Genomic DNA, 20,140 nt, shown 5'->3' with positions numbered 1-20,140 from the left:
GTGACTTCCCAGTCCTTGCTGTCCATGGCTTCTGGTCAGAAGGGTCAGTTGAAAAGGCAATATTCTGGTAACTTTCATTTTCTCTTCACTTCATATTATAATTCTTTTTTCCTTCTAAATTTGGACTGTAAGAATAAGCCAGATGAAACTCATTGTGCGTCTCTCTGAGATAACTGGGGGAACCCTGATGACGGCCTTCGTAGCGGCCTCTGAATGAGTAGCTAGCTTCCAATTACAACCTAGACAGCCCTGGCCATGCCATATAAAACTATGATAATTACATTTGTGCCTAGTTCCCATTACATTTTAGGGAAGTCACCCAGTAGTGAATAAAAAGCAGTCTTTGCTTTTAAACAGGGGTCATGAGAGTGAACGGGGATTCCGCCATCCCACGTAGTGCTTGTGAGAGAGAAAACCATCGCTTACTGTAATCACTGGGCTTAGCTACTCTGGAGGCCTTGAGACTAACTAAGGCCACCCTCTTGGTCGTGGTGCAAATAAGCACTCAATGTGCGACCTGGGAGCAGCCTGAGAGTCCTAACACCACCAAGAAGCAAGCTCAGTAGTGCATCCTAGTCAATGACGGGAGGAACATGAACGTTTCAGTTTGAATGCATTTAACTAATTTAAGTCAGGACAGGGAGGATCCTAAGAAAAGGATGGCAGATGTCTTCAGAAACTGGCCAAGTGTGGGGGACAAATCATGGGCTCTCAGAAAACATTCAGGCAAACATCTGCGCCTGTGAATTTGTTGTATGTAATTACGTGTGAAATATCAGAGTAGGGAGCGCCTTAAGCCGTGCCTCTTGGTTCCAAAGCTCAAATACCCAGGACCTTCCCACCTGTTTGCATTTAAGAAAACATACTGGCCATGTTTGTTGGCACAGGCCTTTAATCCCAGAACTTGAGAGGCAGAGGCGGACAGATCACTGAGTTCAAGGCTTTCCTGGTCTTCACAGAGAGTTCCAAGACAGTCAGGGCCTTGAAAAACCAAAAAGAAGAAAAAAGTATTCTGTTGAACCTGTCAGGGGTGTAGGGGACATGGGGGCACCAGGGTAGATACAGCCACTGTGAATGACGCCAACACCCAGGACCCTGTGCCCCTTCCTATGCTGGCTGTTTGGGGCTGCAGTCTGGGGAGGACAGGACCAGTCTGGAGTAGACATTCTTCAGTGGTGTCTGCAGTAGGGAATGTGCTCCCTCCTCTCTCCTCTTCCTCCAAAGTTCTTCAGGGCTTCTGATTTGGAACACTGGATGCTCTGTTTTTAAAGTCAGCTTTCTTTGGAACATTGCTAAGGGCTTTAGTGTAAAGAAGCCAGTGACTCGCACATTTAACAGTTGCCATTCATGTTTAACAGAAAGACGCAGGCTTGTTCTTCAAGTTATGGATTTGGAAGTACTTGAACTTTCACCCCTTGTTGTGATAACACCCTGAAAATCAGCCCAGAAAGGGCTAGGTTCCACACAGGTGAATGGGTTTCCTTTCTATTGTGCCATTCAAGTGGAACTCTTGGACTCAGGACACTTGGGTCCTAGTGCCTTCTGACTTGGTCTCCTTAAAGTAGTTGAGTGGATTATCTGTTATACTCATCTCTCTGAGCAGGCTGGTCACCGAGGAAGCCCCCATTAGGGAGGGAGGGTTGATGAGACCCCTGCCCGGCCAGTTTCTTGGCTTACCACTGGAATCTAAACAGTGTGCTCCCAAGAGTGCAATGGAGGCTCCACAAAGGAAGTGTAGGCATGTCCCCACAGAGCCCACTCTTTAGAGTGCAGCTTCCACCTCGATGCTTTGCCAGAGTTTACTGATGCACTTGGAATACCTGCTAGGGCATGCGGGTGGACTCATGCCTGTGGAGTTCCAGCGGACAACATGTACCTGTAAGTCACAGTGCCCAGCACACCACAGCAGGACTGAGCCCTAGAGCCCCAGGGACTGTGTAGCTGGCTGCTTATGGAAGCACACCACTGTTCAGATGGGAGCTATAAGGAGAAGTGGAAAGCAATGTGGAGGAAAGAGGCAAACACTAGCCTTGAAGGGTAGAGGATTCTGGAATGGACGCTATGGTAGCTACCCACCAGGCAGGCCTGTTGTCAGATTCCCCTTTAAGAAAAGTCTCATTCATAGAAACTCATCAGCCCCCTCCAAGCAGAGTTAGCCTGCCTTGAAAACTCAGATGTGGGAAAACTTCTGTCTGTCTAGTTAACTATTTGCCTCACTTCTACTCCAACTGAACCAAACCAGGGCAGGCTTCCTGTTGCCCCACATGGTCTGTGCATCCCCTCTGTGCCCTCTTCTCCTGGGCACTTCCTGTACTGCCCTTGCCTTTCTTCTGTCTGCTGTCTGAATTTTTCTTTAATGACAGTTCAGACCTATCACAAAAGTGAATGCGCTTGCCCTCCCGAAACACTGCCCATATTTTTCCTTTTATAATCTCATATTTCTCGTTCTGAAAACAGTTTAATTGGTAGTTTGAACATGTCACGATTTTTAAATTTGCTATAGTCTATGTTGTTTTGGACAAGAGAAATCCCATCTGAGAAGGGAGCGGGGCACCCCTTCCTCTGTCTGGCTGTTTGCAGCAGAGACGGGGTCTCTGTAAATACCTGTCACCCCCACCAAATGCATATTTTGAAAAATCAAAACTCCTCATTTTTGCTAAGCATTTTTCTGCTGAAACATCTTAATTGGGGCTTTCAGTAAGAGAAACATAATTTTACCTGTATTGTGTATGCTGTGAATCTCAAAACGAGGTCCAGTTTTAATTATGAATCATGAAATTAGATGCACAGAAAGCTTTTCCCTGCCCCAATGCGGCCAGCCTCACATTGCTGTTCTGCTGGAATCACTTGCACTGGCTGCTTTGTGCTCTTGCCCTCCTTTATGGCTCACATAATTACAAGGTGCGTCCGGCACCTTTCTGTGCTGACAGGCATCATCGCTGTGAGTGCTCGCAAGCTGTGCTTGGGCTCACGAGGCTCGAGCCGCTTCCCTGAGCCTCCACACTGAGCATATGGTTAAATCTGGTTTTCTTTACTGCTGCCCTGAGAAATGAATTGTCAACAGTTATTTTTAAATGAAGCCCCTCGTGTGTGTGTGTGTGTGCGCGTGTGTGTGTGTGTGTGTGTGTGTGTGCGCGTGCGCATGCGTTGTTATTTGAATTCAGGGCATTATACATGCTAGGCAAGTGCTCTACCACTCAGCCACAGCCTCACCCCACATTCTACATCTTTAATCAAACACAAAAGTCCAAATGTTGGATGCCAACTTCAAACTTGCCAAGGACAGTTGTCTTACTGAGTAGCTCTCTCGACCAGATTCTGCCTCCATGCAATGTCCGAGTCTCCTCCCCTAGGGCTGGTCTCCGGGGTCCCCATCGAAGGGGCAGCACTGCTCTGTAACTGCTATTTGCACAGTGGCCACGGACTACCCTGCAGGAAGCTCGTGAATCCGGCTTTCTTTCCTTTGCACCTCACAATGTTTGCTCTTGTGTTCGTTTTCTCTCTCCCCTACATCATCAGTCTTCAAGTTAAGCACTGTGATTAAGGTCTGTTGTGCTTGCCGTCCACTGTGGGAGCAAGCGAGGCACATGCTGACAATCCACCTAACCTCAATCACATCCTTTGTTCTCGGTCTCTCACTGTCAGGGAAGAGATGTGACAGAAATGAGCTTCTCGAAGGCCGACCCATGTCTGTGAAATGCCTGTGAACGCACATATGGTTATCCACACAGATGGAATATATACACTGAGACTTACAGAGGTGCTGGCACAAACAGACGTGAAGACATACACACATACAGATGCATGTCTGTCTGTAAACATACAGACAGAGACACAAACTCATACACACAAAGACACATATACAGATAGACACATTCAACACAAGCATGCAGACACACATACCCATAGACATTTATATATGTACAACCATGACAGTCACACACACAATGGATACACATACAGACATGTATGGATACACATACAGACATGTGACAGACACAGATGCACTGAAACCTGCCAGTGATCCCCAGGCAGATGGCTGGCTGTATGTGCCCCTCCCAAGATGGACAAAACACTAAACATGAATGAGCTCCTTCTCAGGCATCTCTTCACGTGCATGCTCTTTTAAGACTCACACACTTGGGGGCTGGAGAGATGGCTCAGTGGTTAAGAGCATTGCCTGCTCTTCCAAAGGTCTTGAGTTCAATTCCCAGCAACCATATGGTGGCTCACAACCATCTGTAATGAGATCTGGTGCCCTCTCTGGCCTGCAGGCACACATGTAGGCAGATATTGAATGCATAATAAATGAATAAATATTAAAAAAAAAAGACTCACACACTTGTCCGCTGCATGTGGCCATGGCCCATTGCTCTGGCCTACCGACTCCTTCTGAACCCCAGTTCTGGCAGGCTTCCGTCTATCCTGGAGTGGGTGGGAGTTGTCCCCCGACCCCAAGCTGAGTCTCAGTGTCTGCTGAACGGCATCGCCCATACAGCCAAGTGTTGGCTCTGTTCTACTGGGCTCTTCTCTGCAACATGGTAGCCAGGCTGAAGGAGTCGGTCAATTGAACGTCCCTGGCTTTTGTAGGTTTATTTTAATCCGAGGGCCATGGAGCTTGTCAGGCAGAACTTGTTTAACAGCCCTGGGTGGAAGCTGCACTGCCCTGTGTCGTGATGTCTTTCTGCTGTGTGACTGATCCTTATACCCACTCTCTTGTTCCTGCAGATGGACCACGACCCACGAAACCCTGCATACATTGCCACCCAGGGCCCACTTCCTGCCACCGTGGCCGACTTCTGGCAGGTGAATCTTTTTCACTAATTTTCTTTCCAAAAGGTACAATTTTAATGATCTGTCCTTAAGTTAACATATTTGGGTTCTGCGACACCAATTCAGCTGTTTAGAGTGCTTCTCAGGTATTGCAGAAGCTGTGTGAGTCCTTTATTTCCTCATCTGAGGTGTTCGATGCTTTAAAGATTTTCATTGCTTAACCACATTATAATTTAGCTATATAAAAGATAAAGAAGTGAAATTAATACATATTTATAGTATATTGCCTTCAAATGTGCCTTTTATTTATTGTTTTATTTTATGAAGGTAAAAATGTATTCAAAATATAGTTTACTTCTTTGAGAATTTTTAATTTTATTTTAAAGGCCGTCCTGGTGTCTCCACCCAGCACAATCCTGCATTGCCCAGACAAGACTGAGACTTGGGAAGTAGTTCTAAGATGCACAGATGAGGGCAGAGTTAGGTGGATCCCATTCCGTAGGCTGTCTTTTAGTTATGTTGGCCATGTCCTTTGCTTTACAGAAGCTTTTCAGTTTCAGGAGGTTCCAATTGTTAATTATTTCTCTCAGTGTCTGTGCTGCTGGAAGTGGTTCCCTGTGCCAATGCGTTCAAGTGCACTTCCCACTTTCTCTTCTATAAGGTCCATTGTGGCTGGCTTTATGTTGAGGTCTTTGATCCATTTGGACTTGAATTTTGTGCATGGTGATAGATATGGGTTTTTCATTCTTCTACAGGTTGATATCAAGTTATGCTTTTTAAATATTAAATATGCTTTTTTCAATTTGATATTTTTGGCTTCTTTGTAAAAAATCAGGCATTTGAAGGTGTGTGGATTAATATCCAGGTTCTCGATTCAGTTCCATTGGTCCTCCTGTCTGTTCTTATGTCAGCACTAGGCTGTTTTCAGTCTGTAGCTCTGTAGTAGAGTTTGAAGTCAGGAATTGTGATGCCTCCAGAAGTTCTTTTATTGTACAGGATTGTTTTGGCTATCCTGTTTTTTTTTTTTTTTTCCTTTTCCATATGAAGTTGAATATCGTTCTTTCGAGGTCTGTGAAAACATTTTCTGGGAATTTGATGGGCATTGCATTGAATCTGTAGATTGCTTTTGGTAAGATTGCCATTTTTACTATGTTAATTCCACCTACCCAAGAGCATGGGAGATCTTTCCACTTTTTGGTGTCTTCTTCAGTTTCTTTCTTCAAAGATTTAAAGTTCTTGTCATACAAGTCTTCCACTTGTTGAATGAGGTAACCCAGACACAGAAAGACAATTATCACATGTACTCACTCATAGGTGGTTTTTAAACATAAAGCAAAGAAAACCAGTCCAGAAATCACAATCCCAGAGAACTTAGACAAAAATGAGGACCCTAAGAGAGACATACATAGATCTAATCTACATGAGAAGTAGAAAAAGACAAGATCTCCTGAGTAAATTGGGAGCATGGGGACCTTGGGGAAGGAATAAAGAGGAGGGGAGAGGCAGGGAGGGGAACAGAGAAAAATGTAGAGCTCAATAAAAATCAATTAAAAAAAAAGAATTAGGTGGGTCAACAGAGTGCCCCGCCCAAATAGGACAAGGTTTGGGGGGCATGGTGGGTCACAAATTGTGTTTGGGGATATGTCTTGGCGGATCACCCTCTGGGATATAGGGCTAGGCTCCCTCAGCAGCAGGCTGTACCCTCAGGCCATGTGTCAGCGCACAGGGATCCTGCAACATAGGCAGGGAAAGCAGCACTGCTGGGCAAGCAATGGCACTGCAACAGTGTTGCTAACCCAAGACCAGATTCCTCTGGGTTCCTTGATACACTTTATAGTTTATTAACTCACAAAAGACAGACTAATTAGCCAAAGGTCAGTAAATCAACGGCATTCTTGACTTCTGCTGTCCCCTTTCCCGACTCCATGTAAAGAAGAAATGCAAAAGAAGAGGTCAGGAGACTCTTCCCTCTTCTGTACCCGCTCAGGAGACTGTTCACACACACATACACACACACACACTGAACTTGTTTTGTGGGTGCAAGACTTGCCAGCCAGGAGGGGTAAGGCTGAGCATGCAGCATGTCTATGTGACTGCCTGCTCCTTCTACCTGCCATCGGGAGAGGGAAAATGAGACTGGATTACTGCGCCGCCCTGTGGATGCTCTTAAGTATGGCACAGCGCTAGTGACCTTTGTTAAAAGGTTGGTGTTGAGCAGGTCATGGTCCCTCAGCTCAGAGAATACTCAGATCCCCTCCATGCACAAGAGTTGTCCAGACCAAAAGAAAATCGTCCAATCACAAGGAACTTGGGTGTATCATCTTGGGAAGGCTTTTCATGTGGAAGCCCCACTTAAAGTCTTCTTGAATTAACTCGTCCATCTAACTGTGCAGAGCTACACCCAGGAAGAAAGACAAAGAACATTCTGAATTGAATGGCAGGACAAAAAAATGCCCAGAGGACCCTAACCCTACTGGGTTCCCACCCAAGTGAGTGTGTGGATGGCATCTGGCTCCTCCGCCTTTACTAGTGCTTGTGCTTCAGCCACCGACAAGTGCAAGTGTTTCCTGCGTGTGAGGGGCCTCTCACCAGCACAGCCACAGCCCTCAGAGGGCTTGGCACAGCGCTGCTCACACCCACTTCCCTCACACTGGAAGGTGCACTTTTCCATGTCTGTCTGAAACCAGGCAGTGTGTCGCTTAGCCAAGTTCATGGCTGGTAAAAGTCGGAGGGTGTAACTAGTCTCCTGTGTATTGCTGATGTTTGTAATTGCTAGAGATGGTTCGCTTCACCACTATGGACCATCCCCAGGACTTTTTAAAGAAATTGGAATTATCAAGGAAAAATTTAAAGAGAGATGAAGTGAAGGGTCACTTGAGAAATGCTTCTGTCAGAATTCAGCCTATAGTTTGCGGCACCTTCCATGTGGTAACAGCTACCATGATCAGAAGTGATTCTGCACCTCAGGATGTCTGTACACTTGAGCTTGCTGAAGCTTGAGAGGGGTTATACAGTAAAACAAACAAACACACAGAAGAATCTTACCACACCCCTTCCACCAGGATGCCTGATTCTCACATGTAGCTACTTCAGGGCTACAGCCAGGGTTACAGCTAAGAGATTCTCATGCCTGCTCAGTAAGCAGGCAGATTCTCACATGTACCCATCTCAAGGATACCACTCTCGAGGATTATAGATAGGATCTAGGAGCAGCCATAAAGAAGGGGCACTAGCTTGCCGGCACCTGCAGATCCAACTGCTCGTTCTCCATGCTGTGGGCCTGAGGTGCCCACATCTACCCAGCATGGCTCTTCCTCAAAGAGTCCCAGAATCCCAGATGAGAGATCATAAAAATACAAAAGGACAGGTACCTTTGCTGCTGGCCAAGCAGCACGCACAGAGGATGCCCACCTTCTAAAACTTCTCTGAGGACAGGAAGCCTCCACAGAAATGTGAATGCATTTTTTAGGGATAAAACTCCATGTGAAGCACAGGCTATGAACGTCAGACCACAGGTTGAAGGTGGCATCTGTCCTCCTCTGCACGGCTGCAAGTCTAGCCTTCAACAGGAGCAAGTTTTTGACCAGAGAACTAGAGACATTGTTATAGACTATTGCGACCTACAGCTTGTCTTCAAGAAAGCCTGGCTCTTGGGAGGTACAGACCCACGCACCCCGAAGCATGATTTAAAGTCTAGCCTTGGTAGGCATGAATAAACTTTCATGTCAAAGGCCAGGGTGAAGTAGTCTCACGGTAAATAACCAAGGAAGGAGCAATGGCTGCAATCCTTTCCTACAGCTGCTGTAACTACACACAGTGAGCCAGTGGCAAAGACAGCAGGATTCACTGTCAGCCCAGATTAGTCCCACAAGGACTAGATGCTTGTGGCTGTAGTGAGGGAGAGTCTGCCTGGTCTCTCCACCGAATGCAGTGTCTGTCTCCAGCTCAATGACGTCATGCTCTTCCCCACCCCTGTTCAGATTTCTCTCCTGATCCAAACCCCAGGCGATGGTGGCAGTCCATCCTGACCACTGTGACTTCATCTTACCTTGAACTCTTCATCCTCCTGCCTCCACCTCCCAAACGCTGGAATTACAGGCATGTGTCGCCATAGCTGGTACAGATCCTGTTTCCAAGGAGTGCCACATTTGCAGGTTCTGGCTGGACACAAGGGCACCATCGACCCTCGGAGACTTTCTGATCAGCTCTGGCTCCAACCTCACAGATGCACACTCCTGCCTACTTCTGTGTCCATGCTAAGCACACACTTGTTAAACTATTGCTGTTTGGGGAAATGATGGAAAGATTAAAGTCTGTATGTCTGCGAGACAGGCACAAGTCTTTTCAAATATTTTCATTCTGCAGCTAGTCAGGTCTAACTGAAGAGCCACAGCAGAGAGGGGGAACTGCCGCCTGAGAGCTGAGAAGCCCCACGTTAACCCTTCCCACAGGCTTCCTTGGCAGGAGACAGAGTAAGCGTTCAGCAATGGATTTTTCTCAAAGAGTAAATCACATTTGAGATAAAATGACTTTAGACTTGTAATGACAGATTTCTGTAGTATCAGCTTAGGAAGCTGAGGCAGGAGAATGACAATCAAGGCCAGCCTGGGCTATATATTACATGTATATATTTGGTTTGCCAAGACAGGGTTTCTTTGTATAACCTTGACTGCCCTGGAACTCACTTCGTAGACCAGGCTAGCCTCAAACTCTGAGATCCACCTGCCTCTGCCTCCTGAATGCTGGGACTAAAGGTGTGCACTGCCATTGTCCAGCAAGAAAAATAAAAATATTTTAAAGGAAAAAAATCCAGTCTGTGAAGTTGGACCGTTTTGTCATGAGCAGGGAATAACCAGGCTTTTTCCTCACTTCCATGTTGCTCATGCCGTGTCTGGAATTCCATGTCTCCTTCTGGGACTGTGGTTCAGAGAACTGACAAATAAAGCCAGAGCACAGCAGAGAATTCCTGGGAGTGGGCAGGGCGGCCTTGAGCTCTAAAGCCACAGAAGGAAGGGGAACCGTCCAGGAGAAGGGAGGAAAGGGGTCCTCGGGAGCCAGTGCCGCATGTGGACTCTATTCACTGTCATCATCGCTGCTGATGCCTGTCAGGCTGACCCTGGAGGACTGTGGCAGGGGGCCGGCTGGCACGTCTGTAATGTGGGGCACTGTTGGAAGGGCTGTTTACACACCAGGGGATCTTTAAAGCAGGGGTGTTCATCTGAACATCGGAGGTTGTGCTGTTTTATTGAGGCCTTCTGAAATAATTGCTAGGGCAGCATAATTCCTCATATCCCTGTCTGTGATGCTCACAGGTCCGTGCCAGAGAGCTCTTTGAAGAGGACAAATGTCTGAAAAAGAGGATCAGTGTGTTGGATCATACCGGTCCCAGGATCTTTCTCTAGAAAAGATACTTCAGTGTTCAGGGTGCCTTCTGCTTACCCACTGGAACAGGTGGAGTAGAAGGTGGGCTCCCACATAAGGGAGGACAGAGACAGAGGAAGTAATGTAGCATCCGATACACTCTGTCAGATGTAAGACCCTGGTCTCTAACTCCCTATGGAGATGTAGCGTAAGCCTCAGGAAACATTACCTGGGACACCAAGAGTAATCATAGTCACTGTTAGGAAGCAGAGCCGTAGGTATCACATGCACACAGAGAGAAGAATCAGCCTTTAATGGGGGCAGTGCTTCAGCTTGGGAGGATGGGAATGTTATGGAGACCGATGGTAGGTATGGCCGCCTGGCAGCATGAACGTGTGTACTGCCTCTGAACTGAGTACTGAACAACAGCAAATTTTACCTTATGTATATCTTACTATAGTTTGAAATGTGGACCATATTTCATGGATCTGATTCTATCGAGAAGAGAAGCAAAGGTTTTGCAGCCTTGCAGGACTTTCCAGGGTCACAAGCTGGCTAGGACAGAGCACATTCTAAATCCAGGTCCAGGTGACTCCCAAGTGTGTTTTTATCATGTTTCTTGTGAGCACAGAGGCCCCAGAGGTAGGACAGGTATTCTTGGTGAACACATCTCCAAGGAGAGAAGGGAAACACAAAGATCCTACTGTGCTGACTTCTGGCATCCCAGAGGCAAGCGTTTAAGAGACGGTGATTAGTCCCTTGGCACAGGCATGGGGAGGCACATTCTTCATGTGTTTATGAAGAGCTGAAGGGTACAGAATGTGGGTCTCCACAAATATAGGGAAATCCTCTCAGACAAGGGGTCCCCCATACCTCCTGGGTACCCACAAAGGTACAGGACAGTATACAAGGATGAGATGCCCATACAATGTTCTCTGGAGAAATAAGAAAGGCTGTAGATGATGGGGCAAGGACCATCCATGCAAGCATCCAGCAAGTTCTCATTACTGACCACTGGCTTTTGGTGCACCTTGCCATTGTCCTCCTCTATATACCCTGAGTGCCTGTCTCTGAAGGCTACAGGTTTATCATATAAACCTAATGATACAGTTATAATATAAACCCAAGTGAAAAACCATGGAGCATGAAAAGGGGTAAGAGGGGGTCCTCCCAAATGTTCAGGGTATCCTCAGGGTGAACTGGAAACCTGGGATTGCAGTGGTATGGCAGAATGCTAATCACCATGTGTGTAAGATGCCCACAGCCCCGACAGGTTTGTTGCCTGGTCATCAGCTGCAGCACCACCTTCCCAATATGCCAGGCTTCTCCATCCAGGCTACTCATTGCCCCCATTGCCACCAAGAGTCAAGCCTTTGGTCTTCCAGGCACAATCCCAGCACTCCTCAGTCTCTAGGTGTTAAGGCTAATGGCCTCTCCGCAGCTGATCCCAGTGGAACCGCACCTCCATGACTGTCCTGGGTGCTTGAGCTTTGTCCTCGTCCAGCGTTAGTCTTGAGCTAAGCTTCAGATGCACTTACACGGCATAATTCCAGGAGGGCTCATGTTCCCAGGGCCTTTTAGCTCCAGACAGCCATGGCAAAGCAGTCATGGTTACCCATCCCTGTCTGTTCTTGGTTTTGGTGATGAGAGGGACCCTCTGATTCTGCTGGCTTAGTGTTGAGTCTGGGGAGGGTGAGCACAGGAACTTACAGGACAGAATGGCTTACTGAAGAGTACATTATCTGAGGAATGCAAACAGAGACAGAAATGAGGACAGTTCAGTGGGAAAACGTATCTTTCCAGGACACTGAATTTCAAGTGTTTCATCTCCTGTATTTTGGATGCACATATCCACAACCTTTTAAAAGTGAAAAAAGCAAAGCAACAACAATAAAAGCTCTTTGCATACTTCCTAATCTAAGTCTGGGCTTCATAAAGGTGTGTTCATGATCATGGAAGATGGCCATTGCAGTAAGAAATGATACATCCGTTCCCTGTGCCGTGCAAACATTTAATTTAGGCTTGGAAAAATAGATACAGTTACTGAGTTTGTTTTTTAATATATATTTATGGATCACAGCTTGTCTTCTTTTCTTCTGATGTGATATATATATATGTGATATATATATATATATATATATATATATATATATATATATATATATATATATATATATATATATATATCCATCCCCTGGCAAGATCAGTTTAAGGGAGAAAAACCTTATTTGGCTAGTCCACCGCAGCAGGAAGCCACAGTGAGGGACTTAAGAGAACTGGTCACATGACATGCACAGTTGAGAGTGAGGCAGTGAACACACATGTGCCAGCGCTCAGCTCCCAACACAGAGTGGCACCTCCCACCTGGAGTGTGGGTCTTCCCACCTCGAGTAACTCAAGTAAGAAAATTCCTCACAGATATGCTCACAGGCCGACCTGATCTCCGCTGGAGAGCCTTCCCATTCCCGACTGACTTTACAGTATGTCAAGGAGACGATCTAAATAACCGAAACACAGCTGGAAACGCCCTGGCTGGCTGTTATGTGTAGTACCCGTTCCCTTTGCGTTCTCCTTTCCTTCCTACCCCTCCTTTCTTCCCTCCCCTTTCCTCTTCCTCTCCCCCCTCCACTTCCTCCCTGTCCTTTTCTTTCCCTATCCCTCCCTCCCTCCCTCTTCTGGAGTTTCACGTCTGGATCAGGTGTACTTCATGTCAGGTCCTCACTTTAGAAAAAGGAGAGAGGAGGAAGACAAAGGAGATGGCGGTGCTATCAGAGGCCCTTCTCCCTGAGGAACTGAGCTGCAGGCTGAATGCACAGGATTCCAAGTGACTCCTGGAGAAGCATCATGCGTATGCCAAACAGCTGGCTACCGCTGCATCTAAAATGGTTGCACACATCTGAATAGAAGGAACTTGAGTTTGTGGGAACTGCTCTTACAAGACCCTCCTCAATGATATGGTGGTCACACCAGTCATGGAAAACCTGCTTGACAAACAAGCAGGCTGTCCTGCCTGTCCAAGAAAACTCTTAGGTTGTTCCCAGTAAAGTATAAGCTGCCTAGATTTATTCTTTCTCTTTTCCTTAGACAAAACATTAGCAGGGGAATCAGAATGTGCTCCCCTTCAGGCAGCAGCCTGTACCCCTGTGTCTGATGCTCATGGGGTCTGCTCATTAGCCACAGGGCAACCCGCCTCTGTGTGCCACTTTGAATCAATGTTGCTACTGTTTCTCTAGTTAGGATTGCCTCCATGTATCAGCTCTTAGTGGGTAGATACCACACTAATGTGTTTGTTGACTAAGATGTCAGAGGGATGGCAAGATGGCTCTCTGGTGCCAAGCCTGACACCCTGAGTTCAATCCCAGAGAACCATGTGGTGGAAGGTGAGAACTGACTTCCACAAGTTGTCCTCTGATATCCACACATGTTCTGTGACATTTGCTTGCATTTACACACACACACACACACACGTCACATAAAAGTTTAAGATGATATCAGAACTGGATATGGTGGTACATACCTATAGCCCCAGTACCCAAGAGCCTGAGGCTTGGGGCTTATGCCTTTTAGGCCAGCCTGAGGCTGAGAGAACACATGCAGGCTATGAAGCCTACGTGGCAGGATGCCACAGACAAGTTGTTTCCCTGTTTGATCTACTTAGCCTCAGGAGTCATCACTGTTCTTGGGCTTCTGTAGTTGGCCCCTCATCATCCACTAAGGATATCCTTAGTGGGCTCAGCCTGTGAGAAGTTATTCATGGCAGACATGAGCTGCGTAGTCGTGATTGAGAAGTACTTCATTTTCTCTGGAGCAAAAACTGTCTTCCAGTACAAACGGCTTCCGTGTGCATGCAAATATGCCTATGTTAAAAAAAAAATCAAACACCAGTTTTCTGTGCATCTATCCAAGCAGTCCCTGGGAGGACTCCCAAAGACCTTTGGTAGTGATGGCTTTAAATTATCTCTTTTACATAAACACACGGTGTCCTTTGAATAAGAAATAGAGCATTTACTGAAGGCAAATCTTGGCTGTCAGCATTTGACTTTTCAAAGATTTGTTTGTTTTTATTTTCTATGCACGAGAGTTTGCCTGCACGCATGTGTGTACACTATGGTCATGTCAAGTGTCTGCAGAGGTCAGCAGATCCCAGGAGACAGAGTTGCAGATGGTTGTGTGTGTGGGTGCTAGGTACGGAATCTGAGCCTTCTGCAAGAGCAGGAAGTGCTCTTAAACCACGGAACCATTTCTTCACCCCCACAATGGTCCTTAAAAAAAACTGCATTGTTTTTAAGTAAGCATTGACTGTACTAAGGTTGGAATGTCAACAAGACCGGGATCTCCTCTATACAGAGATGGCGACCTAGAAAAGGGTACACGGATTTGTAGCTCCATGACAGAAGGAAAGTGTCCATCACAAGCAGTTCGGGTAGAGGGAGTAGTTTTCTGCCCAGAGGATCAGGGATGATGTCTCGACAAAAGGCTTGATTGTTCCTTTACTTGGGTCTCATGGGGCTTTGGTAGAGTGGATTCTTGCTTTGTTTTGTTTCTTTAGTTGGAGGAATTTAAGACATACGCGCTGTTTTGGCCGACTAGTAAGATGAGATGAATTGACACCTCAATCTGTTCAGTTCTCACTGTGTGTCAGGAATGTCTGGGGACCCCTCTCATCAGGACCCAGAGCACAATACGGTATTATGGGCTTTCAGCACCCCATCTACAGCTGAAGGTTCACACCCAGTGACCAACATCCCTTCACATGAGTGCTCACACTGGATTCCACAACAGTGATCCTGATACTCTTGAGTTTGCCCCTTGAGCATCACAAGCGAGTGGGGTTGTGGGAGCTTGTGCTTCTCTTCCAGACCTGTTTCATTTAGCAGATTGTCATCCCCCATGCTGCCATGTTTTCAGGGCTGGTGGTGTCCCATGGTGCTGTGTCTACACATTTTATTTAATCACTCACTATGACTACCATTCCATTTCTTGGCCATTGTGAACTGAACATAGATTTTCCAACCTGCTTGTCTCATCTCCTTGGGGTCTATTCCCAGAATCAGAAGGACTCAGTTATAGGGTATACCATTTTTATATTTGGGGAATTCATGCCATGATTTTCATAATAGTTCTGCCACTTCATGCCTCATCCTCAACACACACTGCTGTAAAGCCCCTCTTCTGTTGTTATCAATGCTCACAATCTCATTTATTAAATGATAGCCATCAAATGGAATTAGGCAACATCTTGTAGTATGTATGCCTGGATGTGTGTGTGTGCGCGCGCATGCACGTGCATGTGTGTGCAAACCTGTGTGTATGTGCACATGCACACATAGCAACTTGAGGTCATCACCAAGAGCCCTCTTCGGTTTATTTATCCCTACCTTATGTTTTGAGACAGGGTCTTTCCTTGAATCTGGAAATCAGGTCAGCTAAGCTGAAGTCAAAGAGTTTCAGGGATCCACCTGCCCCCACCCTCCCAACAATGGATTTATAGACATGCACCACCATTCCCAGTAGGCCATTTACTGAACCATCTAACCAGCTCTCCTTGTGGTTTTGATACACATTGTCTGAACAATAGTGATATTAAGCACCTTTCCTTATCTGTTGACTGTTTGCACATCTTCTTGGAGAAGGTGTCTATCTAGACCCTTTGCCCATTTTCAGTTGGGTTGATTTTCATTTGCTAGTTAAATATGTAATAATTTAAAATGACTTCAAGGAGATCAGTATTTATTTCTACGTGCTTTAACTGCCTAACTGAAATCCAGACAGACTGACATTTTACAGCATTTGGAGACAGTTTTGACGGTGGGGTGACATCCCCTCGAGTGCACTCATAGGCTTGCACTCTTAGAACAAAGTAGATTGGATTGGTTGGATTAAAAGGCCTAAAACATCCTCCCACATCTCTAGAGACCAGACATGGGCAGGGCTGGAATCTCTGAGGCTTGGGAGAGTCACTCCAGGTGACTCCTGGCATCCTCGGACCTGTAGCTGTCTCTGTCCAGCCCCACTCACCTCCCTGTGGCCGCCTTTGTCTGCCACTACCTGCTGCTCCCTTTCTATCAGGGTGCTATCCTGGGAGATTAGGATGGGCTCTGCCCTGGCAGGGTTTCAACAGGGATGATGGTTCAAAACTGGGTTTCAGACACAAGGGATCAGGACTCTAATGTGACTCTTGGGAAAGACGCAGTTCGACCGACAAAGAAGAGCAATAGAGTTTTAAGCCAAAATGGGTTTTCATGTCAGTAAACTTATTCAGTTGACCTAAATAACAGCCAAATAATGCATTTAATGTTGAATAGATAAGTAGCCTAAATTACTGCCTTTGACACTTTCTATTTGTTTGTTGCTGAGCAACCATAAAGAGAATCCCCCTGCCAAGTACCTGGACTGAGTGTCATTGGGAGTTTCTGGCCCAAGTCACCTCTGGGTAGATAAGGATCGTGGCCTCACAAGAGTGGCATTAGTTTAATAGGTTTTACTCTTACCAACTTCCACTGGATGACATTTGTCTGTGACATAGAAAGGAGTCATAAAGGAAGATTCCAGGTCCCTGATGCAAAGACATGTAGGACAATAGAGCTCAAATCATCCTATATCTTCAAGGCAGGTTACAAGGGAAGGCACAAGCAATTGGGACAAGTGCCCAGAGATGGGGGACCTCAAACTCTCCCCTGGACCCTGAACTGCAGCCCACCCTCTGAAGCTGATACCCGGGACCCAGTACCAAAGGTTCCCTTCTAATCCGCCTGAGCAGATTTGCTTTGATCAACAAGTAGAGTCCTGCTCACTGCCGGGGAACTGTGACACACTATGACCCCGCAAGCAGAGGGAGTCATTGGTGGGAGTGCAGGCACCTGACACCCAAAACACCACCACTGTCTGTATAGAAAATTCCTCCTCCTTTGAGGTCTCCACCCAAATGCCTCACACATAACGGGCTCGATTGGTGTGTTAGACAGATGAGAAGAAGGCCGTAAATATTATATTCCCTGTTACTTAAACAAAAGTGCCCAAAACATGAGAAATTACATTGACTTATGTTTTAGAGAAACCTGCCAAGATGAAGAAATATGGAGAAATTAAAACTTACTTGACTGAAATCTTACAGCGCTGCATGTCTGCACCTAAAATCTGAATTAAAACCTTTTGCCATATTCTGGGTTACAACTGGCAGACAATGTTGGTGAAGACCAAGGCTGCAGCAGGCTGTGAGGGTCCCAGTTTCCTGCCTGGGAAGGGACCCAAGGAAAGGTCGTCAGACCGAAAAGCGAAGTGTGAAATCAGTGCCCAGTCAGGGTACAATCTATCTGATTTAGAAAATTCCCTCTTTGCCTTTATACACACTGACCTAAAAAGAAATATTATCCCCCAAGGTGCCTTTGAGATTGTTTGTTTAAATTAAGTTTCATTTGGATTTAATCTTAACCAAATCTTCAGAGAGTCAGGCAGGCTCTCTGGAAGGAAGCGCTGCGTGTGTGAACCAATCAGGGCGCCCGTAGAACCTGGAGGACCCCCTCCGCAAATGAAGGGCTTGGTAACGCTGCGCACCAACAGTGCAGGCAGAGCGCTAGATGATGGTTTATGGTCTAGATCATTGTATTTTTATTACACTCATAAAATCTGTGTTTCTCCTCATTTTCGTAATGGCTTCAATGAGCGCCTCCACTTTCCGAAGGCATGGTAAATGGCTCTGTAGTGGGAGCCCTGATTTCAGCGGAGCAGGTTGAAAGGCTTACATACTGTATACAACATGCTCAGAATTTTCATCTTACTGGACTGGCACCAAAGCAAAAAGAAGTGTGCGGGCTCAAGTGTGATTTATACTTATTTGTGGACTTTTTCGTAAATACTTCAGTAGGTTTCCATTAAACTCCAATATAAATGATACACAGTGAGATGCCTTAAGAGTATTGACTGTTTCGGTCCCACAGGAATATAAATCAATATGGAAGGAGAAAAACATTGCACACACGTCTGACTTTTAAGATGTAATTTAATGGATGAATTTAATAACATGAATGGTGATGAGAAAGCATTTCTGTGTGAGATGCGTGTGTTCCTTAAATAACAAGACCTTAATCGGATTTTTACATCTGCATTTCAAAGAAGTGAAAGCTCTCTTGGATACCAATTTTGCACCTAAACGCAGTTGCTTGTAGATATTTCTGTGATGTTAGTTCAGAGCCGGGCAGGGAAATAAGAGCCCTCTTCAGTCCAAGCATACTGTACTGAGCTGACTAAAGTCTGCACCAGCCACGCCTGAGTAACATCCTTGTAAATCATCCACAACATTTAACACAAAGGTTCACAAAGGTCCATGGGGGGGGGGTTCTCAATGACAAACAAGCTGTGTTTGCTGTGGCTTAGAGCTATTTTATGTGGCTCCTATAAATTATTAAGTAAGTTTTGGATTGTTGTCAACTAAACGGTGTCAGTGTTAGGGAGAAAGCTCTGTCATGTTACTCTAGGAACCCACTTCTGCTAGGAGGGCTACTCCCCAGTAACTGTGTGGCAACTGCCATTAGTCTGCTCCCAGAAAAGTGTCTTATCTGAGCCAGTTTTATGCTATGTTCTAGAAAGTTTCTTTTATAGACCAAAAGGTGCTGGGCATGGTGACACAGGCCTTTAATCCCAGCACTCAGAAAGCAGAGGCAGATGGATCTCTGTGAGTTCAAGGCCAGCCTCGTCTATAGAGTGAGTTCTAGGCCAGCCAGGACCATATAGTGAGACTCTTGGTTGAGGGGGAAACGCATTGAGTGGGATGACTGCGGACGTCTCTAAAGGTCTGTGTCACCTGCAGATGGTGTGGGAGAGCGGCTGTGCCGTCATTGTCATGCTGACACCGCTCTCAGAGAATGGCGTCCGGCAGTGCCACCACTACTGGCCTGATGAAGGCTCCAACCTCTACCACGTCTACGAGGTACTGGGACTGGGTGCCCACACAGGGCCTGGGCAAGAAGCACGTATTTCTAGTAGTCATCAACAACCCAACCAGTTGCTCTGTGGGGCTCAGACCTCCCCAGGGAATCCCCAGGTAGGGCTGTTAGCACATTTGACTTCATGGGGTTGTACAGCCCATGAGGACCCAGTGCCCGACCTGCTGCATAGGGAAGAAGAAACTCAGGAGTGGATGCAGGCATCTCATACCACGATTGCATAATTCTAGAGGCTTGATAGGAATCAAAAATGCCCATTATGCAAAGGTGGCCCAGGTCCAAATAACAAGCATCCAAGCAAGGTCCATTTTCACAGAGAACACTGCCCATGTTCAAGTGGCTAACGGGTTGTCTGCCTGAGCGGTGGGGTCTATAGTATTTGAGCATTTTATAAGGGGAAGTTTCCTCCTCCTGGGTTTCCTGCACGTCCTAGAATGAAGGCAGTAACTGTGGTGTTTAAGTTAGAACTAAGAATGCCTTCTTCGGTTGTTTGTACATTAAAATTAGGTGCAAATGGCTCACATGGGGGTCAAGTTAGACAGGAGCCCTAACAAAGTATGGCTAGCAGGCCATAGGCTTTAACTTGGGGAGAGGTAGGGCCCTCCCCTCAGTGTCCACTGTGTCTTATGTTCCCTGATCTATACCAGGCCCAGCTAAAACAGGGTAGAGAGGGGAGCTTGGGGCAGACCAGACTTCACCTGTCTGTCTCCTCTCCATATTCCTCCATCTTCCCAAATGCACATAGCCTGGGGCTCACACGCTTTGCTCTCCTGTCCCCACCAGGTCAATCTAGTCTCTGAGCATATCTGGTGCCAGGACTTCCTGGTGAGGAGCTTTTACCTGAAGAACCTGCAAACCAACGAGACTCGCACAGTGACCCAGTTCCACTTCCTGAGTTGGTATGACCAAGGAGTCCCTTCCTCTACAAGGTCGCTCCTGGATTTTCGCAGGTAAAACAAAGAGCATGCTGGCACACTAATGCGGTGGGAGTCTGCAGAGACAGGCCAAGGGCATGTGGACTGGGCCAAGTCTCTGGGCATAGCAAGTGCCTGTATTCAGTATGA

The 20,140-nt window shown here is 46.5% G+C and overlaps 1 protein-coding gene across 2 annotated transcripts in view; it reads left to right on the top strand.

Moving 5' to 3' along the window:
- The window catches only part of Ptprn2 (protein tyrosine phosphatase receptor type N2), a 733,386-nt gene that overhangs the window by 685,432 nt on the left and 27,814 nt on the right, over positions 1-20,140 (top strand). For both annotated transcript variants that reach the window (XM_085698049.2, XM_048437696.3), the window contains 3 exons: positions 4,729-4,806; positions 18,941-19,060; positions 19,860-20,026. In XM_085698049.2, the coding sequence (XP_085554175.2) occupies positions 4,729-4,806; positions 18,941-19,060; positions 19,860-20,026 (365 nt within the window). The remainder of the gene's footprint in view (positions 1-4,728; positions 4,807-18,940; positions 19,061-19,859; positions 20,027-20,140) is intronic.

This window comes from Myodes glareolus, chromosome 11 (assembly GCF_982192425.1).
Source record: "Myodes glareolus chromosome 11, mMyoGla1.1, whole genome shotgun sequence".
Taxonomy (NCBI): Eukaryota; Metazoa; Chordata; class Mammalia; order Rodentia; family Cricetidae; genus Myodes; species Myodes glareolus.
This window is presented reverse-complemented; position numbering and strand designations above follow the sequence as displayed.